Source organism: Aptenodytes patagonicus, unplaced genomic scaffold (genome assembly GCF_965638725.1).
Source record: "Aptenodytes patagonicus unplaced genomic scaffold, bAptPat1.pri.cur scaffold_548, whole genome shotgun sequence".
In the NCBI taxonomy this organism is placed as follows: Eukaryota; Metazoa; Chordata; class Aves; order Sphenisciformes; family Spheniscidae; genus Aptenodytes; species Aptenodytes patagonicus.
In genome coordinates this window covers 1-27,254 of record NW_027472445.1, presented here as the reverse complement: position 1 = coordinate 27,254, position 27,254 = coordinate 1, and the positions used below count along the sequence as shown (strand labels likewise).

The 27,254-nt window shown below is 71.9% G+C and overlaps 2 protein-coding genes across 2 annotated transcripts; one reads left to right on the top strand and one right to left on the bottom strand.

Moving 5' to 3' along the window:
* Positions 1-422: 422 nt before the first annotated feature.
* Positions 423-2,989, bottom strand: PET100 (PET100 cytochrome c oxidase chaperone). The gene is given in 5 exon segments (XM_076364076.1): positions 423-790; positions 1,568-1,600; positions 1,724-1,810; positions 2,904-2,936; positions 2,939-2,989. Coding segments are annotated over 5 exon segments (264 nt in total). The 3' UTR covers positions 423-730.
* A 176-nt stretch (positions 2,990-3,165) lies between these two features.
* On the top strand, positions 3,166-25,527 carry LOC143173972 (pre-mRNA-splicing factor SYF1-like). The gene is given in 23 exon segments (XM_076364077.1): positions 3,166-3,332; positions 3,477-3,578; positions 5,270-5,418; positions 6,069-6,192; positions 8,104-8,301; positions 11,531-11,665; positions 13,326-13,361; positions 13,363-13,491; positions 15,308-15,452; positions 16,649-16,735; positions 16,738-16,799; positions 17,931-18,050; positions 18,480-18,611; positions 18,889-19,020; positions 19,656-19,769; positions 20,702-20,864; positions 21,260-21,450; positions 22,207-22,329; positions 22,870-23,020; positions 23,023-23,040; positions 23,971-24,097; positions 25,013-25,107; positions 25,444-25,527. Coding segments are annotated over 23 exon segments (2,757 nt in total). The 5' UTR covers positions 3,166-3,170; the 3' UTR covers positions 25,506-25,527.
* Positions 25,528-27,254: the final 1,727 nt, after the last annotated feature.

Here is a 27,254-nt window from a genome sequence, read left to right as displayed (position 1 = left end):
TCCTCCGTCACCCACGCGGTCACAGCGATGGCATCAGGACGTGGCCACGGTGACCATATGGCCGTACGTCCCCTCTGTCACCAACACAGGCGCGGGGACGGCGTCGGGCTGCAGCCGCACGTCCCCTCTGTCACCAACGCGGCCACGGCGATGACATGAGCACAAAGCCACGTGTCCCCTCTGTCACCAACATGATCACAGCGATGGCGTGAAGACGAAGCCGCGTGTCCCCTCTGTCACCAACGCGGCCACGGCGATGGTGTCGGGACACGGCCGCGGTGACAGGACGTGGCCACGTGTCCCCTCTGTCACCAACGCGGCCACGGCGATGGTGTCGGGACATGGCCGTGGTGACAGGACGTGGCCACGTGTCCCCTCTGTCACCAACGCGGCCACGGCGATGGTGTCCGGGACACGGCCGCGGTGACAGGACGTGGCCACGTGTCCCCTCTGTCACCAACGCGGCCACGGCGATGGTGTCGGGACACGGCCGTGGTGACAGGACGTGGCCACGTGTCCCCTCTGTCACCAACGCGGCCACGGCGACGGCACGAGGATGAAGCCACGTCCCCTCTGTCACCAACACGTCCCCGGCATCACGACGAAGCCACGTCGAGCGGCCACGTGTCCCCTCTGTCACCAACATGGCCACGGCGCTGGCGTCACAACGCTGCCACGGGTCCCCTGTGTCACCGCGGGGGTGGCGGTGGCCGGGCGTCCCCGTGTCCCCTCAGTCCCGGGTCCCCTTCCCCTCCCGCAGCCGCCGCTTCAGCTCCGCCATCGCCCGCCGCTGGGGGGGGGACACGGGGGGGTCAGGGGACAGCGGGGACACGCGGGTGGCCCGGGGAGGGACCGCGCCTCACATGGGGACGGGGACAGACAGGAGTGTCACGAGTGTCCCCAGGTGTGGGGCGTCCCCTGTGTCACCCCCTACCCGATGTGGGGTTGCGGTGGCACTGGGGGGGGGGAGGGACACCTTGGGGACATCAGGGATGGGGGGGACATTGGGGAGATGTTGGGGACGCTGGGGACAGTGGGGAGGGGGACACTGGGGATGCTGGGGACACCGGGGGGACGCTGGGGACACTGCGAGGACGTTGAGGGGGTTGTTGGGGACGCCGGGGGGTGACGCCGGGGATGTCAGGGGGGACGTCAGGGGGAGACGTTGGGGATGCCGGGGGGTGACGCTGGGGGTGATGCTGGGGACGTCAGGGGGTGACGCCGGGGGTGACACTGGGGATGCCGGGGGGTGATGCCAGGGGGGGACGCTGGGGACGCCGGGGGGTGACGCCGGGGATGTCAGGGGGGACGCCAGGGGGTGACATTGGGGACGCCAGGGGGTGACGCCAGGGGTGACACTGGGAATGTCAGGGGGTGACGCCGGGGGGTGCCGTTGGGGACGCTGGGGGGTGACACTGGGGGGTGACGCTGGGGACGCCGGGGGGTGCCGTTGGGGACGCCGGGGGGTGACACCGGGGGGTGACGCTGGGGACGCCGGGGGGTGCCGTTGGGGACGCCGGGGGGTGACACCGGGGGATGACGCTGGGGACGCCGGGGGGTCTCTTACCCGCTCGGGGTTGTCCGGAGGAAAAATCTCCCTCTGGGAAAGAGAGGGGGGTCAGCGGGGGGGGGGGGACACGGACACCGCGGGGACACCGCGGGGACACCGCGGGGACACCCGGGTGTCGGGGCCACCCCCCCCTCCCCCCGGCCCCGCCCCCACCTTGCGCTGCACCACGTGACGCTGGAAGTAGCCGGCCTGGTTGGAGACCCAGAACACGCCGACGGGGAAGGACAAGTAGAGCAGCATCTGGGGACAGGGGACAGGGGACGGGGGACGGGGGACAGGGGACGCTGCGCCCCGGGCCGCCGCCTCTGCCCGCCCCCGCCCCCCGCCCCCACCCGCCGTCCCCACGGCTGTCACCCGTGTCAAGGTGGCCCCACTGTCACCCACTGTCCCCACCCACCGTCCCCACGGCTGTCACCCGTGCCAGGGTGTCCCCAGTGTCACCTCCCGTCCCCACGGCTGTCACCCGTGCCAGGGGGTCCCCAGTGTCACCCACCGTCCCCACGGCTGTCACCCGTGTCAAGGTGTCCCCAGCGTCACCCGTCCCCACGGCTGTCACCCGTGTCAAGGTGTCCCCAGCGTCACCCGTCCCCACGGCTGTCACCCGTGTCAAGGTGTCCCCAGTGTCACCCACCGTCCCCACTGCCGCCACCCACCGTCCCCACGGCTGTCACCCGTGTCAAGGTGTCGCCAGCGTCACCCACTGTCCCCACGGCTGTCACCCGTGCCAGGGTGTCCCCAGCGTCACCCCCCGTCCCCACGGCTGTCACCCGTGTCAAGTGTCCCCGCTGTCACCCACCGTCCCCACCCACCGTCCCCACGGCTGTCACCTGCATCAAGGTGTCCCCAGTGTCACCCACCATCCCCACAGCTGTCACCCGTGTCAAGGTGTCCCAGCATCACCCACTGTCCCCACCCACCGTCCCCACGGCTGTCACCCGTGTCAAGGTGTCCCCACTGTCACCCACTGTCCCCACCCACCGTCCCCACGGCTGTCACCCGTGTCAAGGTGTCCCCACTGTCACCCACCATCCCCACCCACCCGTCCCCACGGCTGTCACCCGTGTCAAGGTGTCCCCGCTGTCACCCACCGTCCCCACGGCTGTCACCCATGTCAAGGTGTCCCCAGTGTCACCGTCCCCCGGTGTCACCCCCGTCCCCACTGCCGCCACCCCCCCCTCTGTCCCCCCCCCCCGGGGCAGGACAGGCCCTTGCTGCCCCCCAAGTGCCCCCCCGAGGTAATTCCCCACCCCCACCCCCTTAGTACCCCCCCACCTGCCCCGCCCCCCCCCCCCGGGGCCCCCCCCCGGGACCCCCCCGGGGCCCCCCCGCGCACCCGCAGGATCTCCAGCTTCACCCCATGGCGCCTCACAGGGCCCCGGCACTTCCGCCTCCCCACCCCGCAACACGGCGGCCGCCCATTGGCCCAGCGCCCGGCACCGCCGCCGCCTGTTGGCTTAGAGGAAGGAGGCGGGGCGAGACCCTGAAGGGCGGGAGCGGCGGCCAATGAGAGCGCGGGAGACGGGCGAGAGGGCGGTGAGCGGAAGTGGCGTCATCGCGGCCCGCCGGAAGTGATAGCGGAACGGGGAAGATGGCGGACGCGATGGAGGTGCCGGAGCGGGAGGAGCCGCCGGCGGGGCCGGAGCCGGAGCCGGAGCCGGAGCCGGGGCCGGAGCCCAGAGCGGGGCTGGAGCCAGAGCCAGAGCCGGGGCCGGGGCCGGGGCCGGAGCTGGAGGCGGAGCCGGAGCCGGGAGCGGGACCCGGAGCGGGGCCGGAGCCAGAGCCAGAGCCGGGGCCGGGGCCGGGGCCGGGGCCGGGGCCGGAGCCCAAGCCCAGAGCGGGGCCGGAGCCGGAGCTGGAGGCGGAGCCGGAGCCGGGAGCGGGACCCGGAGCGGGGCCGGAGCCAGAGCCAGAGCCGGGAGCGGGACCTAGAGCAGAGCCGGAGCCGGGGCCGGGGCCCGGAGCGTGGCTGGGGCCGGAGCCGGGGCTGGAGCGGCCCGAGCTGCGCTTCGTGAGTGCGGGGGGGGGGGGGGGGGGGGCGGCGGGGCGGGGCCCCCGCGGGGATGGGCGGGGCCTGGGGCCCGTCCCCGTGTCCCCCTCCCGGTGTCCCCATCCCTGTCCCCTCCCTGTCCCCCCGTCCCGTCCCTTCCCGCGTCCCCACGTCTGTCCCCGGGTCCCCGCTCCAGTCCCCGGCCCCTCCCGCGTCCATGTTTCTGTGTCCCTGTCCCCGGCCCTGTCCCCGGGTCCCCGGCCCCTCCCGTGTCCCCGGCTCCCCACCCCCTCCCTGCTGCCGTCCCTGTCCCCCCCTTTCCTTGTACCCTGTCCCCGTCTCTCCTCGTGCCCTGTCTCTGTCACCGTCCATGTCACCTCTTGTTCTCGCTCTCTGTCCCCATCGCCCCTTGTCCCTCTCACCCCTCGTTCTTGCTCCCTGTCCCCCCTTGTCCCGGCTCCGTGTCCTCACTGCCCCTTGTCCCCGTCACCCCTCGTTCGGACTCCCTGCCACCCCTCTCCCTGTCTCCGTCGCCCCTTGTCCCTGTCACCCCTCACCCTCGCTCCCCGTCCCCCTACCCCCTCGTTTCTGCTCCCCGTGTCCCTGTCACCCCCCTCCCCTCGTCCCTGTCACTCCCTGCCCCTGTCAACCCTCGCCCCGTGTCCCCTCACCCTCTGTCCCTCTGGCTCGCTGTCCCCTCACCCTCTGTCCCTCTGGCTCGCTGTCCCCTCACCCTCTGTCCCTCTGTCCCGCTGTCCCCTCTGTCCCTCTGGCTCGCTGTCCCCTCACCCTCTGTCCCTCTGTCCCGCTGTCCCTCTGTCCCGCTGTCCCCTCTGTCCCGCTGTCCCCTCTGTCCCTCTGGCTCGCTGTCCCCTCACCCTCTGGCTCGCTGTCCCCTCTGTCCCTCTGTCCCTCTGGCTCGCTGTCCCCTCACCCTCTGGCTCGCTGTCCCCCCTCACCCTCTGTCCCTCTGTCCCCGCTGTCCCCTCACCCTCTGTCCCTCTGTCCCGCTGTCCCCTCACCCTCTGTCCCTCTGTCCCGCTGTCCCCTCACCCTCTGTCCCTCTGGCTCGCTGTCCCCCCTCACCCTCTGGCTCGCTGTCCCCCCTCACCCTCTGTCCCGCTGTCCCCCCTCACCCTCTGTCCCGCTGTCCCCCCTCACCCTCTGTCCCTCTGTCCCGCTGTCCCCTCACCCTCTGTCCCTCTGTCCCGCTGTCCCCTCACCCTCTGTCCCGCTGTCCCCTCTGTCCCGCTGTCCCCTCTGTCCCGCTGTCCCCTCTGTCCCGCTGTCCCCTCTGTCCCGCTGTCCCCTCTGTCCCGCTGTCCCCTCTGTCCCGCTGTCCCCTCTGTCCCGCTGTCCCCTCTGTCCCTCTGTCCCGCTGTCCCCTCTGTCCCTCTGTCCCGCTGTCCCCTCACCCTCTGGCTCGCTGTCCCCTCTGTCCCTCTGTCCCTCTGGCTCGCTGTCCCCTCACCCTCTGTCCCTCTGTCCCGCTGTCCCCTCACCCTCTGTCCCGCTGTCCCGCTGTCCCCTCACCCTCTGTCCCGCTGTCCCCTCACCCTCTGTCCCGCTGTCCCCTCACCCTCTGTCCTGCTGTCCCTCTGTCCCTCTGGCTCGCTGTCCCCTCTGTCCCTCTGTCCCGCTGTCCCCTCACCTTCTGTCCCTCTGTCCCGCTGTCCCCTCACCCTCCGGCTCGCTGTCCCCGCGGTCCCCAGGAGGAGGAGGACGTGCAGCACGAGGAGGAGATCCTGCGCAACCCCTTCTCGGTGCGGTGCTGGCTGCGCTACGCCCAGGCCCGGCAGAAGGGGCCGCGCCACCGCCTCAACCTCCTCTTCGAGCGCGCCCTCAGGGAGCTGCCCGGCAGGTGAGGGGACACCGGGGCGGGGGGGGACCTCGGGGGGCGGGGGGGGACACCTGGGGGCGCCTCGGGGGGTGGGGATGCAGGGGGAACCTCGGGGGGGGGGGAGGGGGATGGGACCCAGGGCACTTCGGGGGGTGGGGGGGGGGACCCTGGGGTGTCCTCAATGGGGATGGGGGGGGACACGGGGGGTGGGGGGGACACCTGGGGGCGCCTCAGAGGCTGGGGACACAGGGGGACCGTGGGGGGGGTGAGGACCTTGTGTCACCTCAGGGGGTGGGGGTGGGGCACAGGGACTTCCAGGGTGCCCTCGGTCCCCATTGGGGGGAGCAGGGGGGGGACGGGGGACTTCTGGGGGTGCCCCGGTGGGGGGACAAGGACTTCTGGGGTGCCCTTGTGGGGAATAGGGGAGCGATGGGGACGTCCCTTGGTCCCCTAACTGAGAGACGAGGGGGGGGGTGACAGGGACGTCCCAGGTCCCCGCGTGGGGGACGGGACCCGCCGGCTTCTCTCACAGGGTGGGGGGGCGTGACGGGGACGCGCTGGGTCACCTCACGGGTGACAAGGACCTCCCGTGTCCCCTCGCGGCGGCGACGGGGGGGGGCGGGGGCGGCAGGGGGGTGGCGGCAGCGGTGACGACAGGCGTGTCCCCCCAGCTACAAGCTGTGGTACCAGTACCTGCGGCAGCGGCGGCAGCAGGTGAAGGGGCGCTGCCCCAGCGACCCCGCCTACGAGGAGGCCAACGGCTGCCACGAGCGCGCCCTCGTCTTCATGCACAAGGTGGGGACACGGGGGGGACGCGGGGACAGGGGGACGCGGGGGGACACGGCCATGGGGGGGTGCGGGCAGCTGGAGGGGACGCAGGGCCCGGGAGGTGGGGAAGGGGATGTGGGTGCGGGGGAAGCGTTTGGGGACACGGGGACAGGGGGACACGGGAGGGATGCGGGGGACAGGGGGACACAGGGGGGACGCGGGGACAGGGGGACGTGGGGGGACACACAGGGACAGGGGGACGCGGGGGGGACACGCAGGGACAGGGGGACGCCTGGGGGGGACACGGCCATGGGGGGTGCGGGCAGCTGGAGGGGACGCAGGGCCCGGGAGGTGGGGAAGGGGATGTGGGTGCGGGGGGAAGCGTTTGGGGGACGCGGGGACAGGGGACGTGGGGGGGGGGACGGACGCAGGGAGAGGGGGGACGGGGACCCGGGGGGGGGGGGGGGGGGCGGGGCAGCTGGAGGGGACGCAGAGGTGGGGAAGGGGGGTGTGGGCACGCGGGGTGGGGACAGAGGGACGGGGACGCTGAGGGGGACGTGGAGGGGATGCGGGGGGACAGCGGGTGACACGGCGGGATACGGGGGCGTGGGGGGGCACACGGGGACGTGGGGGGGGGCACACGGGGAGGGAGGTGGAGGTGGGGAAGGGGCTGTGGGGAGGAGCTGGGGGGGACGGGGACCGGGGGGGGGGCATGGAGCCCCACAGCTGCCCCCTAAGCCCTCCCCAGCCCCACAGCTGCCCCCACCCCCCCAGCCCCATAACTACGCCTGCAAGCCCCCCCCAGCCCCACAACTGCCCGTGCAGCCCCCCCCAGCCCCATGACTCCCCCCATAAGCCCTACTTGGCCCCATAACTACCTGTGCGAGCCCCCCCCAGCCCCATAACTGCTTCTGCAAACCCCCCAGCCCCATAGTTAACCCTGCAAGCCCCCCCCAGCCCCACAACTGCCCCCCAGCCCCATAACTACCCCCGTAAGCCCTCCCCAGCCCCACAGCTGCCTTTGCAAGCACCCCCAGCGCTGTAACTGCCCTCCCAGCCCCCCAACTGCCCCTGTACGCCCCCCCGGCCCCATAGCTACCTCTGTAAGCCCCCCCCCCAGCCCCATAACTACCCCTGTAAGCCCCCCCCCAGCCCCATAACTACCCCCGTAAGCCCTCCCCAGCCCCACAGCTGCACCTGCACACCCCCCGGCCCCATAGCTATCTCTGCAAGCCCCCCCCCAGCCCCATAAGTACCCCGTAAGCCCTCCCCAGCCCCACAGCTGCCCTTGCACACCCCCCCGGCCCCATAGCTACCCCTGTAAGCCCCCCCCAGCCCCATAACTACCCCTGTAAGCCCCCCCCCCCAGCCCCATAACTACCCCCGTAAGCCCTCCCCAGCCCCACAGCTGCCTTTGCAAGCGCCCCCAGCGCTGTAACTGCCCTCCCAGCCCCCCAACTGCCCCTGTACACCCCCCCGGCCCCATAGCTACCTCTGTAAGCCCCCCCCCCCAGCCCCATAACTAGCCCCGTAAGCCCTTCCCAGCCCCATAACTACCTCCGTAAGCCCTCCCCAGCCCCACAGCTGCCCCTGCACACTCCCCGGCCCCATAGCTACCTCTGCAAGCCCCCCCCCCCAGCCCCATAACTACCCCCGTAAGCCCCCCCCCAGCCCCATAACTACCCCCGTAAGCCCTCCCCAGCCCCATAACTACCCCCGTAAGCCCTCCCCAGCCCCATAACTACCCCGTAAGCCCCCCCCAGCCCCATAACTACCCCCCGTAAGCCCCCCCCCAGCCCCATAACTACCCCCGTAAGCCCCTCCCCAGCCCCACACCTGCTTGGCGCATCCCTCCCCCCCCTGCCCCCATAACTACCCCCGCGAGAGCCGCCCCCCCCTCCAAGCCCCACAACTGCCCCCCCTCCCTGCGCCCCACAGATGCCCCGCATCTGGCTGGACTACTGCCAGTTCCTGGTGGAGCAGGGCCGGATCACGCGGACGCGCCGCACCTTCGACCGGGCCCTGCGGGCGCTGCCCATCACCCAGCACCACCGCGTCTGGCCCCTCTACCTCCAGTTCGTGCGCCGCTACCCCCTGCCCGAGACCGCCGTCCGCGTCTACCGCCGCTACCTGAAGGTACCCCCTGGCACCCGCGGCGGGTGGCGCACCTGAGGCGGTGGCACCTGAGGCGGTGGCACGGCCGGCGGTGGCACCCGGGGCGGGGAATGCACTATGGTGTCACCCCCTGGGGTGGTGGCACGGCCGGCGGTGGCACCCCGGGGCGGGGGAATGCACTATGGTGTCACCCCCCGGGGTGGTGGCACGGCCGGTGGTGTCACCCCGGGGTGGGGGAACGCCCAGTGGTGTCACCCCGGGGTGGTGGCACGGCTGGCGATGTCACCCCGGGGCGGGGGAACACCCAGTGGTGTCTCCCCGGGGTGGTGGCACGGCTGGCGATGTCACCCCGGGGCGGGGGAACGCCCAGTGGTGTCACCCCGGGGTGGTGGCACGGCTGGCGATGTCACCCCAGGGCGGGGGAACACCCAGTGGTGTCACCCCGGGGCAGTGGCACGGCTGACAGTGTCACCCCGGTGCGGTGGAACACCCAGTGGTGTCTCCCCGGGGTGGTGGCACAGCTGGCGATGTCACCCCGGGGCGGTGGCATCTGCTTCTGCGGGGTGGCAGGGAGGTGGAGGGGACGGGGGTGGTTTGGGTGGCGGAGGGACGTGGGGGACGCAGGGACGGGAGGTGGCACGGGGGAGGCGGGGGACGTTGAGGGGGTGGGGAGTGCAGGAGGGACACGGGGCAGGGACGGGGGGGACACGAGGGCGCATGGGGGCAGAGAGGGACAAAGTGTCGTAAGGGGCAGAGGTGACACGGGGTGGGGACAGACGGGGCAGAGGCGGGTGGCACAAAGCAGGGACAGAGGTGACACGAGGCGGGGGTGGCGGGGACACAAAGCAGGGACAGAGGTGACACGAGGCGGGTGGCGGGGACACAAAGCAGGGACAGAGGTGACACGAGGCGGGTGGCGGGGACACAGAGCAGGGACAGAGGGGAGAGGGACAGCGGTGGTGGCAGCTCTTCGTAGTAGGGATGGGGCAGTACAGGTGACACCGGACAGGGTTGGGGACACCGCAAGGGACCGAGGGGACGCAGGTCGGGCGGTGGGGAGGACACGAGGGACGCTGGGGACAGGGGCTGAGGTGACACGGGGCAGGGACAGAGGTGACAGGAGCACACAGGGTAGGGACACAGGGAGAGAACTGGAGGTGACAGGGCAGGGACAGAGGTGGCAGGGGTGACATGGGGCAGGGACAGAGGTGACATGGGCAGGGACAGAGGTGGCAGGGATGACACGGGGCAGGGGCAGAGGTGACATGGGGCAGGGACAGAGGTGGGGAGATGACACGGGGCAGGGACAGAGGTGACACGGGGCAGGGACGGGGGGGGGTGACACGGGGCAGGGGCAGAGGTGACACAGAGCAGGGACAGAGGTGGCAGGGGTGACCCGGGGTAGGGACAGAGGTGGGGGGGTGACACGGGGCAGGGACAGAGGTGACACACAGCAGGGACAGAGGTGGCAGGGGTCACATGAGGCAGGGACAGAGGTGACACGGGGCAGGGACAGGGGTGACACGGGGCAGGGACAGAGGTGGCAGGGGTGACCAGAGCAGGGACAGAGGTGGCAGGGGTGACACGGGGCAGGGGGCAGAGGTGACACGGGGCAGGGGCAGAGGTGGCAGGGGTGACACGGGGCAGGGACAGAGGTGACACGGGGCAGGGGCAGAGGTGGCAGGGGTGACACAGGGAAGGGACAGAGGTGACACGGGGCAGGGACAGAGGTGGCAGGGGTGACATGGGGCAGGGACAGAGGTGACACGGGGCAGGGACAGAGGTGGCAGGGGTGACACGGGGCAGGGACAGAGGTGACACGGGGCAGGGGCAGAGGTGGCAGGGGTGACACGGGGCAGGGACAGAGGTGACATGGGGCAGGGGCAGAGGTGGCAGGGGTACATGGGGCAGGGACAGAGGTGACACAGCAGGGGCAGAGGTGGCAGGGGTGACACGGGGCAGGGACAGAGGTGACACGGGGCAGGGCAGAGGTGGCAGGGGTGACACGGGGCAGGGACAGAGGTGACACGGGGCAGGGGCAGAGGTGGCAGGGGTGACACGGGGCAGGGACAGAGGTGGACATGGGGCAGGGGCAGAGGTGGCAGGGGTACATGGGGCAGGGACAGAGGTGACACAGCAGGGGCAGAGGTGGCAGGGGTGACATGGGGCAGGGACAGAGGTGACACACAGCAGGGACAGAGGTGGCAGGGGTGACACAGGGCAGGGACAGAGGTGACACGGGGCAGGGACAGGGGTGACACGGGCAGGGACAGAGGTGGCAGGAGTGACACGGGGCAGGGACAGAGGTGACACGGGGCAGGGGCAGAGGTGGCAGGGGTACATGGGGCAGGGACAGAGGTGACACAGAGCAGGGGCAGAGGTGGCAGGGGTGACACGGGGCAGGGACAGAGGTGGCAGGGGTGACACGGGGCAGGGGCAGAGGTGACACGGGGCAGGGGCAGAGGTGGCAGGGGTGACACGGGGCAGGGGCAGAGGTGACACGGGGCAGGGGCAGAGGTGGCAGGGGTGACACGGGGCAGGGCAGAGGTGGCAGGGGGTCACATGGGGCAGGGACAGAGGTGACACAGCAGGGGCAGAGGTGGCAGGGGTGACATGGGGGCAGGGACAGAGGTGGCAGGGGTGACACGGGGCAGGGGCAGAGGTGACACAGGGCAGGGGCAGAGGTGGCAGGGGTGACACGGGGCAGGGACAGAGGTGACACGGGGCAGGGGCAGAGGTGGCAGGGGTGACACGGGGCAGGGGCAGAGGTGGCAGGGGTGACACGGGGCAGGGACAGAGGTGACACAGGGCAGGGCAGAGGTGGCAGGGGTGGACACGGGGCAGGGACAGAGGTGACACGGGGCAGGGGCAGAGGGTGGCAGGGGTGACACAGGGAAGGGACAGAGGTGACACGGGGCAGGGGCAGAGGTGGCAGGGGTACATGGGGCAGGGACAGAGGTGACAAGCAGAGGCAGAGGTGCAGGGGTGACATGGGGCAGGGACAGAGGTGGCAGGGGTGACACGGGGCAGGGGCAGAGGTGACACGGGGCAGGGGCAGAGGTGGCAGGGGTGACACGGGGCAGGGGCAGAGGTGGCGGTGGGTGTTTTTTATCGGGGACGGGCGGTTTGGGGGACACCGGACGGGGTCGGGGACCCTAGAGGGGACGGAGGGAACGCGGGGCAGGGGGCGGAGGGGGCCAGAGGGGACCGCGGGGACGTTGGGGACGGGCCCTGAGTGTCCCCCGCCCAGCTGAGCCCCGAGAGCGCGGAGGAGTACGTGGGGTACCTGCGCTCCGTCGGGCGCCTGGACGAGGCCGCCGTCCGCCTGGCCCGCCTCGTTAACGACGAGCGCTTCGTCTCCAAGGAGGGCAAGTCTAATTACCAGGTGGGCGCCCTCGGGGGGGGGCACCCATGGGTGCTGGGGCGGGGGACGGGGACACCCGGGGTGCCGGGGGCGGGGAACAACATGCCTTGGGGGGGGTGGGCGGGGAGCTTGGGGAGGGGATGAGCAGCTCTGGGGGGCACCGGGAGGTGTTGGAGGGGTGACGAGGGGCTGGGGGGGGCACCTGGGGGGGTGGGGGGGCATCTGTGGGTGCTGGGGTGGGGAATGATGCACCGAGGGGGTGCTGGGGGGGGGGGTGTGGGAGCTCTGGGGGGGCACCGGGAGGTGTTGGAGGGGTGACGAGGGGCTGGGGGGGGGGGGGGGGAACTGGGGGGGTGGGGGGGCATCCGTGGGTGCTGGGGTGGGGAATGATGCACTGAGGGGGTGCTGGGGGGGGGGGTGTGGGGAGCTCTGGGGGGCACTGGGAGGTGTTGGAGGGGTGACGAGGGGCTGGGGGGGGCACCTGGGGGGTGGGGGGCATCTGTGGGTGCTGGGGTGGGGAACGACGCACCGGGGGGGTGCTGGGGGGGGGGTGTGGGGAGCTCTGGGGGGGCACTGGGAGGCATCGGAGGGGTGACGAGGGGCTGGGGGGGTGGGGAGCACCCGTGGGTGCTGGGGTGGGGAATGATGCCCTGAGGGGGTGCTGGGGGGGGTGTGTGGGGAGCTCTGGGGGGGCACTGGGAGGCATCGGAGGGGTGACGAGGGGCTGGGGGGGTGGGGAGCACCCGTGGGTGCTGGGGTGGGGAATGATGCCCTGAGGGGGTGCTGGGGGGGCGGGTGTGGGGAGCTCTGGGGGGGCACTGGGAGGCATCGGAGGGGCGATGAGGGGCTGGGGGGGGTGTAGGGGGGCACGGGGGGGGGTAGGGGGCACAGGGGGGTGGGGGCATCTGTGGGTGCCGGGGGCGGGGAATGACACACCGAGGGGGTGCCGGGGGGGGTGGTGGGGAGCTCCGGGGGGCACCGGGAGGCATTGGAGGGGCGATGAGGGGCTGGGGGGGCACTGGGGGGGTGAGGGCATCCGTGGGTGCTGGGGTGGGGAATGATGCACCGGGGGGTGCTGGGGGGGGGGTGTGGGGGAGCTCTGGGGGGGCACCGGGAGGTGTTGGAGGGGTGACGAGGGGCTGGGGGGGGGGGGGGGGAACTGGGGGGTGGGGGGGCATCCGTGGGTGCTGGGGGTGGGGAATGATGCACTGAGGGGGTGCTGGGGGGGGGGTGTGGGGAGCTCTGGGGGGGCACTGGGAGGCATCGGAGGGGTGACGAGGGGCTGGGGGGGGGGGGGGGTGGGCACAGGGGGTGGGGGCATCCGTGGGTGCTGGGGGGGGGAATGGGGGAATGACCCACCGGGGGGGTGCCCGGGGGGGGGGGTGGGGGTGGGGAGCTCAGGGAGGGGGTGAGCAGCTCTGGGGGGCACTGGGAGGTGTTGGAGGGGTGACAGAGGGGGGGGGGGCACCCGTGGGTGCTGGGGGGGGGGCTCCCATGGGTGTCAGGGGTTACCGTGGGGTGCTGGGGGGGTGTGTGTGTTGGGGGGTCCCCAGGCACGCTGGGAGCTGCGATGGGCCCCACGGGGGTGCCAGTGGGTGCCGGGGGTCCCACAGGCGCTGGGGGGGGGGGGTGTCCCCTCAGGGTGCTGACCCCGCCCCGTGTGTGTGTGTGTCCCCCCCAGCTGTGGCAGGAGCTGTGCGAGCTGCTGTCCCAGCACCCCGGAGCGGGTGCGCTCGCTGGACGCGGGGGCCATCATCCGGGGGGGGCTGACCCGCTTCACCGACCAGCTGGGCCGGCTCTGGGGCGCCCTGGCCGACTGCTACATCCGCAGCGGCCACTTCGAGAAGGCGAGTGCTGCGTCCCCCAGCTGCCACCCGCGGGGCCACCCGTGGTCACCGCCGCTGCCCCGGGGCCGCCGCCACCGCCCCGGGTTTCTGTCCCCACACCGCCCCGGGGCCACCGCGCCGCCCCTTCCCCTGTCCCCAAACCTCCCCAGGGCCACCCCAACCCCGTCGCTTCTCCCCTGCGCCACCCCGGGGCCGCCGCCGTCCCGTCCCCAAACGTCCCCAGGGCCACCCCAACCCCGTCGCTTCTCCCCTGCGCCACCCCGGGGCCGCCGCCGTCCCGTCCCCAAACGTCCCCAGGGCCACCCCAACCCTGTCACTTCTCCCCTGCGCCACCCCGGGGGCCGCCGCCATCCCGTCCCCAAACGTCCCCAGGGCCACCCCAACCCTGTCACTTCTCCCCTGCGCCACCCCGGGGCCACCGCTGTCCCGTCCCCAAACCTCCCCAGGGCCACCCCAACCCTGTCACTTCTCCCCTGCGCCCTGTCCCCAAACCTCCCCAGGGCCCACCCCAACCCTGTCACTTCTCCCCTGCGCCACCCCGGGGCCACCGCCGCCCCCTCCCCTGTCCCCAGACCTCTCCAGGGCCACCCCAACCCTGTCACTTCTCCCCCTGCACCCTGTCCCCAAACCTCCCCAGGGCCACCCCAACCCCGTCACTTCTCCCCTGCGCCACCCCGGAGCCACTGCCACCCCCCTCCCCTGTCCCCAAACCTCCCCAGGGCCACCCCAACCCTGGTTCCCCACCCCTAAAACCACCCCAGGGCCACCACGGTCCTGGGTTTCTGTCCCCCAGGCCACCCCAGGGCCACCATAGCCCCCATCCCCTGTCCCCAAACCTCCCCAGGGCCACCACAGCCCCTGTGCCCTCTCCCCCGTGCCAACCCAGAGCCACCACAACCCCCGTCCCCTGTCCCCCACCCCACTGCCACCAGAGTCCCAGGCTTGTCCCCACCCCAGGGCCACCACAGTGCCCGTCCCCTGGGGCCACCCCAACCCCAGTCCCCTGGGTCCCCCCTGTGCTACCCCAGGGCCACCACAACCCTTGTCTTCTCTACACCGCTCCAGGGCCACTGGCCACCCTGGGGTTTCTGTCCCCACCCCAGGGCCACCCCAACCCCAGTCCCCTGTCCCCATGCCACCCAGAGCCACCACCACCCCGGTCCCCTGTTCCCCACGTCACCTCAGGGCCACCGCCATAAGGCCCTGCCCCTTATGTCACCCCAGGGCCACCACCATCCTGGTCCCCTGTCCCTGCGCCACCCCAGGGCCACCACAACCCTGGTCCCCTGTCCCTGCACCACCCCAGGGCCACCACCCCCCTGGTCCCCTGTCCCTGCGCCACCCCAGGGCCACCACCCCCCTGGTCCACTGTCCCTGCGCCACCCCAGGGCCACCACCATCCTGGTCCCCTGTCCCTGCGCCACCCCAGGGCCACCACAACCCTGGTCCCCTGTCCCTGCGCCACCCCAGGGCCACCACAACTCCGGTCCCCTGTCCCCACACCCAACTTGGAGCTACTGCCACCCTGGTCCCCTGTCCCCCGCTCCACCCCAAAGCCACCACCTCCCCAGTCCCCTGTCTTTATATCACCCCAGGGCCACCGCCACCCCCTGTCCCCACGTCACCCTGGAGCCCACCACCACCCCTGTCCCCAGACCACCCCAGGGCCCCACTACCCCGGTCCCCTGTTCCCCCCACACCACCCCAGACCCATCCACCCCCGGGAGCTCCGTCCTGTCCCCAGCCCGCTGTCCCCAGCCCGCTGTCCCCAGCCTGCTGTCCCCAACCCGCTGTCCCCAACCCGCTGTCCCCGCAGGCCCGGGACGTCTACGAGGAGGCGGTGCAGACGGTGATGACGGTGCGGGACTTCACCCAGGTCTTCGACAGTTACGCCCAGTTCGAGGAGAGCGTCATCGCTGCCAAGATGGAGACGGTCGCGGAGCTGGGCAGGGAGGAGGACGGTGAGTGGGGGGTGCCTGGGGTGCCCTGCCTCAGTTTCCCCCCAAAAAGAGTGAGTTTGGGGGTGCCCTGCCTCAGTTTCCCCAAAAAAAGAGTGATTTTGGGGGTGCCCGGGGTGCCCTGCCTCAGTTTCCCCCAGGGAGGGTGAGTTTGGGGGTGCCTGGGGTGCCCTGCCTCAGTTTCCCCCAGGGAGGGTGATTTTGGGGGTGCCCGGGGTGCCCTGCCTCAGTTTTCCCCCAGGGAGGGTGAGTTTGGGGGTGGCCGGGGGGCCCTGCCTCAGTTTCTCCCCAAAAAGAGTGAGTTAGGGGGTGCCCGGGGTGCCCTGCCTCAGTTTCCCCCCAGGGAGGGTGATTTTGGGGGTGCCCGGGGTGCCCTGCCTCAGTTTTCCCCCAGGGAGGGTGAGTTTGGGGGTGCCTGGGGTGCCCTGGGGTGCCCTGCCTCAGTTTCCCCAAAAAAAGAGTGAGTTTGGGGGTGGCCGGGGGGCCCTGCCTCAGTTTCCCCCCAAAAAGAGTGAGTTTGGGGGTGCCCTGCCTCAGTTTCCCCCACCTGGTGGGCTTCCCTGGCAGCCCCTGGCACCCCAGGCCCATCCCAGGGGTGCCCAGCGCCCCGTGGGGGTCCCTGACACCCTGGCGTCCCCTGACACCCCGTCTCATCCCCGGGTGTCCCCTGATGGCGTGTCCCCACCCGGGGGGGTGCCCAGCACTCCACGGGGGTCCTGGTCACCCCGTCCCATCCCCGCATGTCCCCTGACACCTCGTCCTGTCCCCGAGCGTCCCAGACCCCCCGTCCCCACCCTGAGGGACGCCCAGTGCCCCGTGTGGGTGGCGGTCACCCTGTCCTGTCCCCTGGTGTCCCCAGACACCCTGTCCCCACCCCGAAGGATGCCCAGTGCCCTGGGGGGATCCTCATCACCTCGTCCCCACCCTGGGCATCCCCAGACCCCCCGTCCCCGCCCTGAGGGACGCCCAGCACCCCGCGTGGGTCCCGGTCACCCCGTCCCCGCCTGTCCCCTGACACCCCATCCTGTCCCCGAGCGTCCTTGACACCCCGTCCCCACCCCGAGGGATGCCCGGCGCCCTGTGGGGATCTCGGGCATCCCCAGACCCGCCCCGAGGGACGCCCAGCGCCCCGCGTGTCCCCCGGTCACCCCGTCCCCCGACGCTGTCCCCCGACGCTGTCCCCCCGACGCTGTCCCCAGAGGAGGTGGAGCTGGAGCTGCGGCTGGCCCGCTTCGAGCAGCTGATGGCCCGGCGCCCGCTGCTGCTCAACAGCGTCCTGCTGCGCCAGAACCCCACAACGTCCACGAGTGGCACAAGCGGGTGCAGCTCTACCAGGGGCGCCCCGAGCAGGTGGGGACACGGGGGGGGGGACACGACACATGGGGGGGGGGGGGGACGGACACACGACACGCTCAGAGCCGGGGCAGAGGCGGCTGGGGGACGCTGGGTTGGGGCTGGGGGCTGGGAGTTGGGTGAAGGGGCCCACAGGTGGCATGGGGACATCGGGGTGGGGGACACGGGGGACGTGGGTGGGTGTAGGGGACGGGGGGGACAGTGAGGGGGATGTAGAGGGACACACAGGGACATGGGGGTGGGCATAGGGGGACACATGGGGACACCGGGGTGCATATAGGGGATACCTGGGGACATTGGGGTGGGCGTATGGGGACACATGGGGACAGCGGGGTGCATATAGGGGACACCTGGGGACATTGGGGTGGGCATAGGGGGACACATGGGGACACCGGGGTGCATACAGGGGACACCTGGGGACATTGGGGTGGGCGTAGGGGGACACCGGGGTGCATATAGGGGACACCGGGGGTCATTGGGGTGGGCGTAGGGGGACACATGGGGACACCGGGGTGCATATAGGGGACACCTGGGGACATTGGGGTGGGCGTAGGGGGACACATGGGGACACCGGGGTGCATATAGGGGACACCTGGGGACATTGGGGTGGGCATAGGGGGACACCGGTGTGCATATAGGGGACACCTGGGGACATTGGGGTGGGCGTAGGGGGACACCGGGGTGCATATAGGGGACACCGGGGGTCATTGGGGTGGGCGTAGGGGGACACATGGGGACATTGGGGTGCATATAGGGGACACCTGGGGACACCAAGATGTGTTTAAGGGACAACTGGGAACACTGTGGTGGCTGTCAGGGGACTCATGGGGACACCAGAGTACATGTAGGGGAGAGACGGGGACATTGGGGTGGCTATAGAGGGGACACACGTGGGGACACTGGGGGGGCTACTGGGGGACGTGGGGACGCCAGGGTGCGTCTGGGGGGACACACAGGGACACCGGTGGGGACGCATGGGGACGCTGGGGTGGACATGAGGGGACACACCTGGCGTAGGCGCTCGGGGGTGGGTATAGGGGGGGCGCGTGGGGACAGCGGGGCACATACAGGGGGTGACACGTTTGGGGGTTCGGAGGTGTCCCTGACGTGTCCCCAACGTGTCCCCAGATCATCAACACCTACACGGAGGCCGTCCGCACCGTGGACCCCTTCAAGGCGACGGGGCGCCCGCACGGGCTGTGGGTGGCCTTCGCCCGCTTCTACGAGGACAACGGGCAGCTGGACGACGTGAGTGGGGACCCCTGTTGTCCCCTCCCCCGGGGGACACCCCCCAAACCTTGACTGTCCCCCCAAACCCTGACGGGTCCCCCAGACCCTGATGTAGAAATCCTGAATGTCCCCCTCTGCCCCCCTGAACCCTGACTGTCCCCCAGACGCTGACTGTCCCCCTGTGTCCCCCAGACCCTGACAGCCTCCCGGTGTCCCCCAAACCCTGACTTGTCCCCTGTGTCCCCTAGGTCCTGACGGTGCTCCCCATGTCCCCCGAACCCTGACAGCCTCCCGGTGTCCCTCAAACCCTGTCCCTTCCGCGTTCTTCAGACCTGTCCCCCCGTGTTCCCCAAACCCTGACAGTCCCCCCCATGTCCCGCAAACTCTAGTTGTCCCCCCCCGCCCCGGTGTCCCCCCCCACCCCCTGACCGTCCCCTCTGTCCCCAGGCCCGCACCATCCTGACCAAGGCCACCCGCGTCCGCTTCCGCCAGGTGGAGGACCTGGCCGCCGTCTGGTGCGAGTTCGGGGAGATGGAGCTGCGCCACGAGAACTACGACGAGGCCCTGCGCATCCTGCGGGTCCGCCGGACGCCTGGGTCCCCCCGCCGCAGGGGAGGGGTGGCCGAGGGTGGGGGGGTCCCCTAAAGGGACGTCCGGGTCCCCTAAAGGGACATCCGGGTCCCATAATGGGACGTCTGGGTCCCATAACAGGACGTCTGGGTCCCGTAATCCCCGTTGGGAGGGTTAAAAGGGAGATGGGAGCAGCTGGGTGCTCCGTGAGGGGTGGGGGGGCAGGGGGCCATGGGGACTGTGGGGACCCAGGTGACACCCCCCCGCCCCTTGCGTGTGTCCCCAGAAAGCCACGGCGCTGCCCGCCAAGAGGGCCGAGTACTTCGACTCCACGGAGCCCGTCCAGAACCGCCTCTACAAGTCCCTCAAGGTCTGGTCCATGTTGGCTGACCTGGAGGAGAGCCTGGGCACCTTCCAGGTGGGTGACACCGCCCCCCTCGGGGTCCCCAAACCCGCTGTGGGGTCCCTCCCTGCGCCCCCCCCGGTTCTCGGTGCCCCCTTTGCACCCCGACGTCCTCGCCCATCTTCCGTGGCTGCCGCCTTGGCCCTCCCCACCCCTCCCGTCCCCGCTGGGTGCCCCCGCCGTCCTGTGCCCGCCTGTCCCCCGCCGCCTGCTATGGGTGCCCCCGTGAGCCACGTCGATCCCTTGGCACTCCCCTGGCCCCGCCGGGTGCCCCCCGTCTCCACTGGGTGCCCCCACGCACCCCGTATCCTCCAGGGGTGACTCCCCCCCCTCCCCTTCCCGTCTGGGTGCCCCAGACCTTCTTGGGCTCCTTTGGCACCCCCGTGTCCCCTCTGGGTGCCCCCCAATCCCTCTGGCTGCCCCCATGGCCCCCCCCAGCACCCCCCATCCTCTCTGGGTGCTCCCCAAACCCTCCGGGTACCCCCGTGTCCCCCCCGGTACCCCCCATATCCTCTCCGGGTGCCCCCGTGACCCCCTTGGCACCCCCTGTCCCCTGGGGGTGCCCCTATCCCCTTTTTCCCCCCTTTGGCACCCCACTGAGCCCTGGGGGTGCCGGCTGGCGGGTGCTGACCCCCCCCGTGCCCCCCCAGTCCACCAAGGCGGTGTACGACCGCATCCTGGACCTGCGCATCGCCACCCCCCAGATCGTCATCAACTACGGCCTCTTCCTGGAGGAGCACGGCTACTTCGAGGAGAGCTTCAAGGTGGGCGCCCCGCGGCACCCCAACAGCGGGGAAGGGGGGCTGGGGACACCCCGGGGACAGCCCGTGGCTGGGGAGGGCGCTGGGGACATCCCGGGGTCAAGGAAGGTATCGGGGAGATCCTGGGGGAGGGTGTCGGGGACACCGCGGGGACCCTGTGGCCAGGGAGGGACGTCGGGGTCACCATGGGGAGGGTGTCGGGGACACCCTGCGGCTGGGGAGGGTGTCGGGGACGCTCCGGGGACGTCCCAGGGCCGAGGAGGGCACCGGGGAGATCCTGGGGGCACCCTGCAGCTGGGGAAGGGTGTTGGGGACACCCTGGGGACGTGTGGGGGATGCTCTGGGGACCCTGTGGCTGGGGAGGGGGGGGCAGCCAGGGACATCCCAGGGACACCCTGTGGCCAGGGAGAGTATTGGGGACACCCCAAGGAGGCTGTGGGGGGACGCTGTGGGGACCCTGTGGCAGGGAGGGTCTTGGGGACAAACTGGGGACGTCCCATTGCCAGGGAGGGTGTTAGGGACACTGGGGAGACTGTAGCCAGGGAGGGTGTCGGGGACACCACGGGGAGGGTGTTGGGGACACCGCAGGGAGGGTGTTGGGGACACCGCAGGGACCCTGCGGCCAGGGAGGGTGTCGGGGACGCCACGGGGAGGGTGTTGGGGACACCGCAGGGAGGGCGTTGGGGACACCGCAGGGACCCTGCGGCCAGGGAGGGTGTTGGGGACACCATGGGGAGGGTGTTGGGGACACCGCAGGGACCCTGCGGCCAGGGAGGGTGTCGGGGACACCACGGGCACCGCATCCTGGGACGGCCCTGGGGCTCCTGACGGCAGAGCAGGGGCGGTGGCAGGGGTGGCAGGGGTGACAGCGGTGGCAGGGGTGGGTGGCAGCGATGGCAGGGCGGTGACAGCGGTGCCACTGCCGGTGCCCGCAGGCCTACGAGCGGGGCATCGCGCTCTTCCGCTGGCCCAACGTGGCGGACGTCTGGCACACCTACCTCAGCAAGTTCGTCGCCCGCTACGGCGGGCGCAAGCTGGAGCGGGCGCGGGACCTCTTCGAGCAGGCGCTGGACGGCTGCCCCCCCAAATACGCCAAGAGTACGGGCGCGGGGGGGGGGGGCGCGGGGGCGGGTTGGGGGCGTCTGCCAGGCGGCGGGCGCCCATCGGGGCGAGGGGGGGGGGGGGGGGGAGTGCCCGCAGGTGAGCGCCCCAACAGCCCACCGCGCCCAAGGCGCTCCCCTTGGGCGCGTGTTGGGGGGGGGGTGTCCCAGCACCCTTGGATGTGCATTGGGGTGTGGGGGCACCCCTGGGTGTGTCGTCCCGTCCCCTCCCCCCCCTCCCGGGTGCGTTTCGGGGGCCCCGGCGCACTTGAGCACCCCATCCCGGACACCCATCGGCCCCTCCCTCCCTCCCTCCCTCCCCCGCCTCGGGGCGCACCGGCAGCACCCCGAGGCGGTCGCGGGCGCTGACGGGTGCCGCCCGGGTGCCCGCAGCCATCTACCTGCTGTACGCCAAGCTGGAGGAGGAGTTTGGGCTGGCGCGGCACGCCATGGGGGTGTACGAGCGCGCCACCCGCGCCGTCCTGCCCGCCCAGCAGCACGACATGTTCAACATCTACATCAAGCGGGCGGCCGAGCTCTACGGCGTCACCCACACCCGCCCCATCTACCAGAAGGCCATCGAGGTGGGCGCCGCGCGGGCACCGAGGCGCGGCGGGGGGACGTGGGGACACCGTGTGGGGACGGGGACGCGGGAGGCGTCACGTGGGCACGGGGGGGGACCTGGGGGCATCAAGCGGGCACGGGGACGGAGGGCGCTGTGTGGGCAGGGGGACGAGGGGACACCACGTGGGCAAGGGGACCTGGGGACACTGTGTGGGCACTGGGACGAGGGGACACCGCACGGGGACGGGGACGGGGACACCGCGTGGGCACGGGGACCTGGGGACACCGCGTGGGCACGGGGACCTGCAGGCACCGAGCGGGCACGGGGACGGGGGGCACAGCGTGGGCACAGGGTTGGGGGGGACACGGTGTGGGCACAGGGACCTGGGGACACCGCGTGGGCATGGGGACAAGAGGGACACAATGCGGGGACGGGGTTGGGGGGACATGGCGTGGGCACGGGGACCTTGGGGCACCAAGTGGGCATGGGGACAGGGGACACCGCCCGGGCAGGGGGACCTGGGGACGCTGCATGGGCTTGGGGATGAGGGGACGCCGTGCGGGCGCGGGGACCTGGGGACACCGTGCGGGCGCGGGGGACCCGGGGGCACCACGCGGGCACGGGGATGGGGGGACGTGGCGTGGGGACGACCCGCGGGCACCGAATGGGCGTGGGGGACGGCGGGCGCCGCGTGGGCGTGGGGAGGGTCCTGACTTGGTGCCCCTTGGGCGGTGTCACCCCTGGGTGCCGACGTCCGCCCGTGGGTGCCGGGCAGGTGCTGGGTGACGACGCGGCGCGGGAGCTCTGCCTGCGCTTCGCCGACATGGAGTGCAAGCTGGGGGAGGTGGACCGGGCCCGCGCCATCTACACCTACTGCTCCCAGATCTGCGACCCCCGCGTGAGTCCCCGGCACGGGGCGGGGGGCACCCAGGGGCGGGGGGGACACCCGTCGGGGTGGGGGGACACCCGTCGGGGCGGGGGGGCACCCACCCTGGGGCAAAGGCTGGGGGTGGTGCCAGCCTGGGGGCGAGGATTCGGGGTGTCAGCAACCCCACGGGTGAGGGTCTGGGGCGTGGCTGTCCCTGTGGGCGAGGGTTCGAGGTGGCAGCGACCCCGGGGGGACGTGGGGGGGGTCCCTGGGACAGGGGAGGGGGACAGCCCGTGACACGGGTGCAGCCCCTGGGGCCGTTATCGGGGTGCTGTGTGCTGGGGGGACCCGGCGCCAGGGATGTCCCCAGTGCCACATGGGTGCCCAGGATGTCCCCCAGTGCCACCAGGGACGTCCCTAGTGCCCCCTGGGAGCCGCGTGCCAGGGCCGTCCCCAGCGCCGCGTGGTTCCCGGGGGCACGCTGCCTGTCACGTCCCACCACCACGCCTGACCTGAGCCCCGGGGCTGTCCCCGGTGCCACACGCCGTGTCCCCGTCCCCCCCCCCGCAGATCACGGGCACCTTCTGGCAGACCTGGAAGGACTTTGAGATCCGCCACGGCAACGAGGACACGATCCGGGAGATGCTGCGCATCAAGCGCAGCGTCCAGGCCACCTACAACACCCAGGTCAACTTCATGGCCTCCCAGATGCTCAGGTCTACAGCAACGCCACCGGCACCGGTGAGCGGGGGCACCCATGGGTGCTGGGGGGGGGGACGGGACGGGACCCCGCGGGGTGGGGGGAGCACCTACGGGTGCTGGGGAGCCAGTGGGGGGTGGCTGTGGGCACGGGGAGCACCCGTGGACACCACCGGGGTGTAGGTGTGGGGCTGCCGTGGGTACCGGGGAGCACCCACGGGCACCCAGTGCAGGCAGGGGACCATTGGGGGCACCCAGCGCGGGCAGGGGGACACGGGGCCGCCTCACGGGCACCCAGTGCAGGCAGGGGACCGTGGGGGCACCCGGCACGGGCAGGGGGGGACACAGGGAGCACCCACGGGCACCCAGTGCAGGCAGGGGACCATTGGGGCACCCGGCACGGGCAGGGGGACACGGGGCCACCTCACGGGCACCCAGTGCAGGCAGGGGACCGTGGGGGCACCCGGCACGGGCAGAGGGGGACACAGGGAGCACCCACAGGCACCCAGTGCAGGCAGGGGACCATTGGGGGCACCCGGCACGGGCAGGGGGACACGGGGCCACCTCACGGGCACCCAGTGCAGGCAGGGGACCGTGGGGGCAGCCGTGGCGGGCAGGGGGGGACACAGGGAGCACCCACGGGCACCCAGTGCAGGCAGGGGACCATTGGGGCACCCGGCATGGGCAGGGGGACATGGGGCCACCTCACGGGCACCCAGTGCAGGCAGGGGGGGACACAGGGAGCACCCACGGGCACCCAGCACAGGCAGGGGGGGACACAGGGAGCACCCACGGGCACCCAGCGCGGGCAGGGTGGGACACAGGGGAGCACCCACGGGCACCCAGCGCGGGCAGGGGGACACGGGGCCGCCTCACGGGCACCCAGTGCAGGCAGGGACCGTGGGGGCAGCCGTGGCGGGCAGGGATCCCCCCGATGAGGTCCCCCCGGTGAGGTCCCCGCTGTCCCCCCAGTGTCGGACCTGGCGCCGGGGCAGAGCGGGCTGGACGACATGAAGCTGCTGGAGCAGCGGGCGGAGCAGCTGGCGGCCGAGGCCCAGCGGGACACCCCCCGCCCCAAGGACAAGGTCCTCTTCGTCAGGTGGGTGCTGCCACCCCCGGGGTGACCCACAAGGTCCTCGTGGCCGGGTGGGGACTGTCACCTCCCCGGGGTCACCCCTGTCCCACCCCGTGACCCACAAGGTCCTCGTGGCCGGGTGGGGACCGTCACCTCCCACGGGGTCACCCCTGTCCCACCCCGTGACCCACAAGGTCCTCGTGGCCGGGTGGGGACTGTCACCTCCACGGGGTCACCCCTGTCCCACCCCGTGACCCACAAGGTCCTCGTGGCCGGGTGGGGACCGTCACCTCCCCGGGGTCACCCCTGTCCCACCCTCTGCCGAGGGCGAGGTCCCCTTGGTCAGGTGGGTGCCGCCACCTTCCCAGGGCCACCCCTTGTCCCCCCCCCATGTTGAGGAGAAGGTCCTGGTGGTCAGTTGAGGACTGTCACCTCCATGGGGGACACCTTCCCGGGGTCACCCCTGTCCCACCCCCCCCACCCTGGACGTGGTCCTCGTGGCCGGGTGGGGACCGTCACCTCCACGGGGCCACCCCTGTCCCACCCTCTGCCGAGGGCGAGGTCCCCTTGGTCAGGTGGGTGCCGCCACCTTCCCAGGGCCACCCCTGTCCCCCCCCCATGTTGAGGACAAGGTCCTGGTGGTCAGTTGAGGACTGTCACCTCCATGGGGGACATCTTTGTGTGTCCCCTCCATGTTGAGGACAGGGTCCCCTTGCGACGGGGGGGGGGCCTTCCTGCGCCCCCACACCAGGCCTATGGCCCCCCTCCCCCTGTGGGTGCCCCTCCCATGGGTGTCCCCTTCCCGTGGTCCCCCCCCTCTCCCCGTGGGTGCCCCCCATGGGTGTCCCCTCTCCCCGTGGGTGCCCCCCTGCCGTGGGTGTGTGTGTCCCCCGTGGGTGCCCCCCCCCATGGGTGCGGGTGCTGACGGGGGGGGTGCAGGGCCGAGGGCCCGCGGGAGGCTCTGGCCGCCCTGTCCCAGCAGGGGAACCCCGACGAGATCGACCTGGGGGACGAGGACGAGGAGGAGCCCGACGGTACCGGGGGGGGGGGACACACACACGGGGGGGGGACAGGGGGACACAGCATGGGGCGGGGGATGGGGATGGGGGGGACACATGGGGGGACACAGCAGAGAGGAGGAGGGGGACACGGAGGGGGAGGGAATGGGGACATGGTCTGGGGGGGACACAGTGGGGGGGGAGGTGGGGACACAGCATGGGGGGGACATGTCTGTCCCCAGCGTATTGGGGGGGGACACATGACAAGGGAGTCATGGGGGGGGGGGCATGTGGCAGCCCCACAGCTTGGGGGGGACGGACATGGGGACACCCTCTGGTTTGGGGGTCCCTGACCCCCCCTTCCCCCCCCAGAGGTGCAGCTGGAGCAGAAGCGGGTGCCCTCCTCCGTCTTCGGGGGCCTCAAGGACGACTGAAGCCCCGGGCCCCCCCCGGCCCCCCCTTGGGGCACAGCCCCCCCCCCCCCCCCCAATAAACCCCGTGTTTTCGAGCGCTTGGGTGGCCCCGTTGGTGTTGGGGGGACCCGGGTGTCGGGGGGGGGGGGGGGGCACCCAAGCACCTACACCCCCCCCCCCCCCTTTTGTGGTGGGGAGCCCAGCCCCCATATCCCCCTCCCCTGCTTTGGGTGCCCCAGCCCCTCTTGGGGGGGGGGGGCAGCACCCCTGTTTCCCTCCCGAAGGGTGCACCCATGGGTGCCCCCCCCCAAAAGAACCCAGGCGTCCGGGCCCCACGGCCACCTTTAAGTTACTTTATTAAGTGACAATGACATGGCGGGGGGGGGGGGGCCGACACCCCCCCCCCCAAACACCCACCAGCCGTGTGACACCCCCCAGGCGTCCCCTCCCCTATATACGGGGGGGGGCACGGTCCCCCGTCTGGGGGGCGGGGGGGGGGGGACATTGGCAGGGCGGCAGAGCCAGCAGCACCATGGGGACGTTGGGGACACGGGGGGGGGGGGGGTGACAGGGGCTCCCCCCCCCCCCCCCAACAGCTCCCCACTCCCCCCCCCCGGGGGGGGTGTGGGCAGAGGGGACCCCCCCGGGGTGGGGGACAGGCACTAGTGGCTCGTGTCCCCCCCTGTCCCCAAGCCCTGGGGGTGGCACCAGGGTGGGCTCAGCCCAGGCACGGTTTGGCAGTGGGGGGGGGGGGGGGGTGGATGGACACGACAGGGCTCCGTGTCCCCTCTGTCCCCCCAGCGGTGTCACCCTGTTCCCAAACCTTGGGGGGGGGGGGGAGAGCCCAGGCACAAAGTGGGGGGGACCCTCCCCCACCACCCACCATTAGCTCCATGTCCGTCCCCCCCCCCCCCCGTCCCAAGCCTGGGGGGGACACAGAGGTGGCACCAGGCTGGGGGACACCCCCAATTACCTCCATGCCCCCCCCCCTCCCCCAGCTGTGTCACCTTGTCCCCAACCCCTTACGTGGCTTGGTGGTGGGGGGGTGTGTGACATCGGGGGACGACGACCCATTAGCTGTGCACCCCCCCCGCCCCATGTCCCCACTGTCACCTCCAGCTGAGTCACCCCCATCCCCAGACCCTGTGTGTGGCACAAAGGGGGGGGGGGGACACACGACATTTCATTAACCGCCCCCCCCCCGTGACACCTTGGTCCTTGTCCCCTACAGCCGTGTCACGCTGTCCCCAACCTTAGAGGTGGGGGGGGGCACGGCGGTGGCACCAGGCTGTGGGGCAGCCCCATGTAGCAGCATGTCCCGTGTGTCCCCCTCCAGCCGTGTCACCCTGTCCCCAAACCTTGGGGGGGGGCACCGAGCTTGGGGACAGCCCCATTTAGCTCCCCGTCCCCTCCAGCCCCGTCCCCCCGTCCCCAGCCTTATGGGGGGGGGGACGGGACACGGCGGTGGCACCAGGCTGTGGGGCAGCCCCATGTAGCAGCATGTCCCATGTGTCCCCCTCCAGCCGTGTCACCCTGTCCCCAAACCTTGGGGGGGGGGCACCGAGCTTGGGGACAGCCCCATTTAGCTCCCCGTCCCCTCCAGCCCCGTCCCCCCGTCCCCAGCCTTATGGGGGGGGGGACGGGGACACGGCGGTGGCACCAGGCTGTGGGGCAGCCCCATGTAGCAGCGAGTCCCGTGAGTCCCTTGACCCCGAAGTTACCCGGGGGGGGGGGTACAGTGGTGACACCAGGGTGGGGGACAGCCCCCCC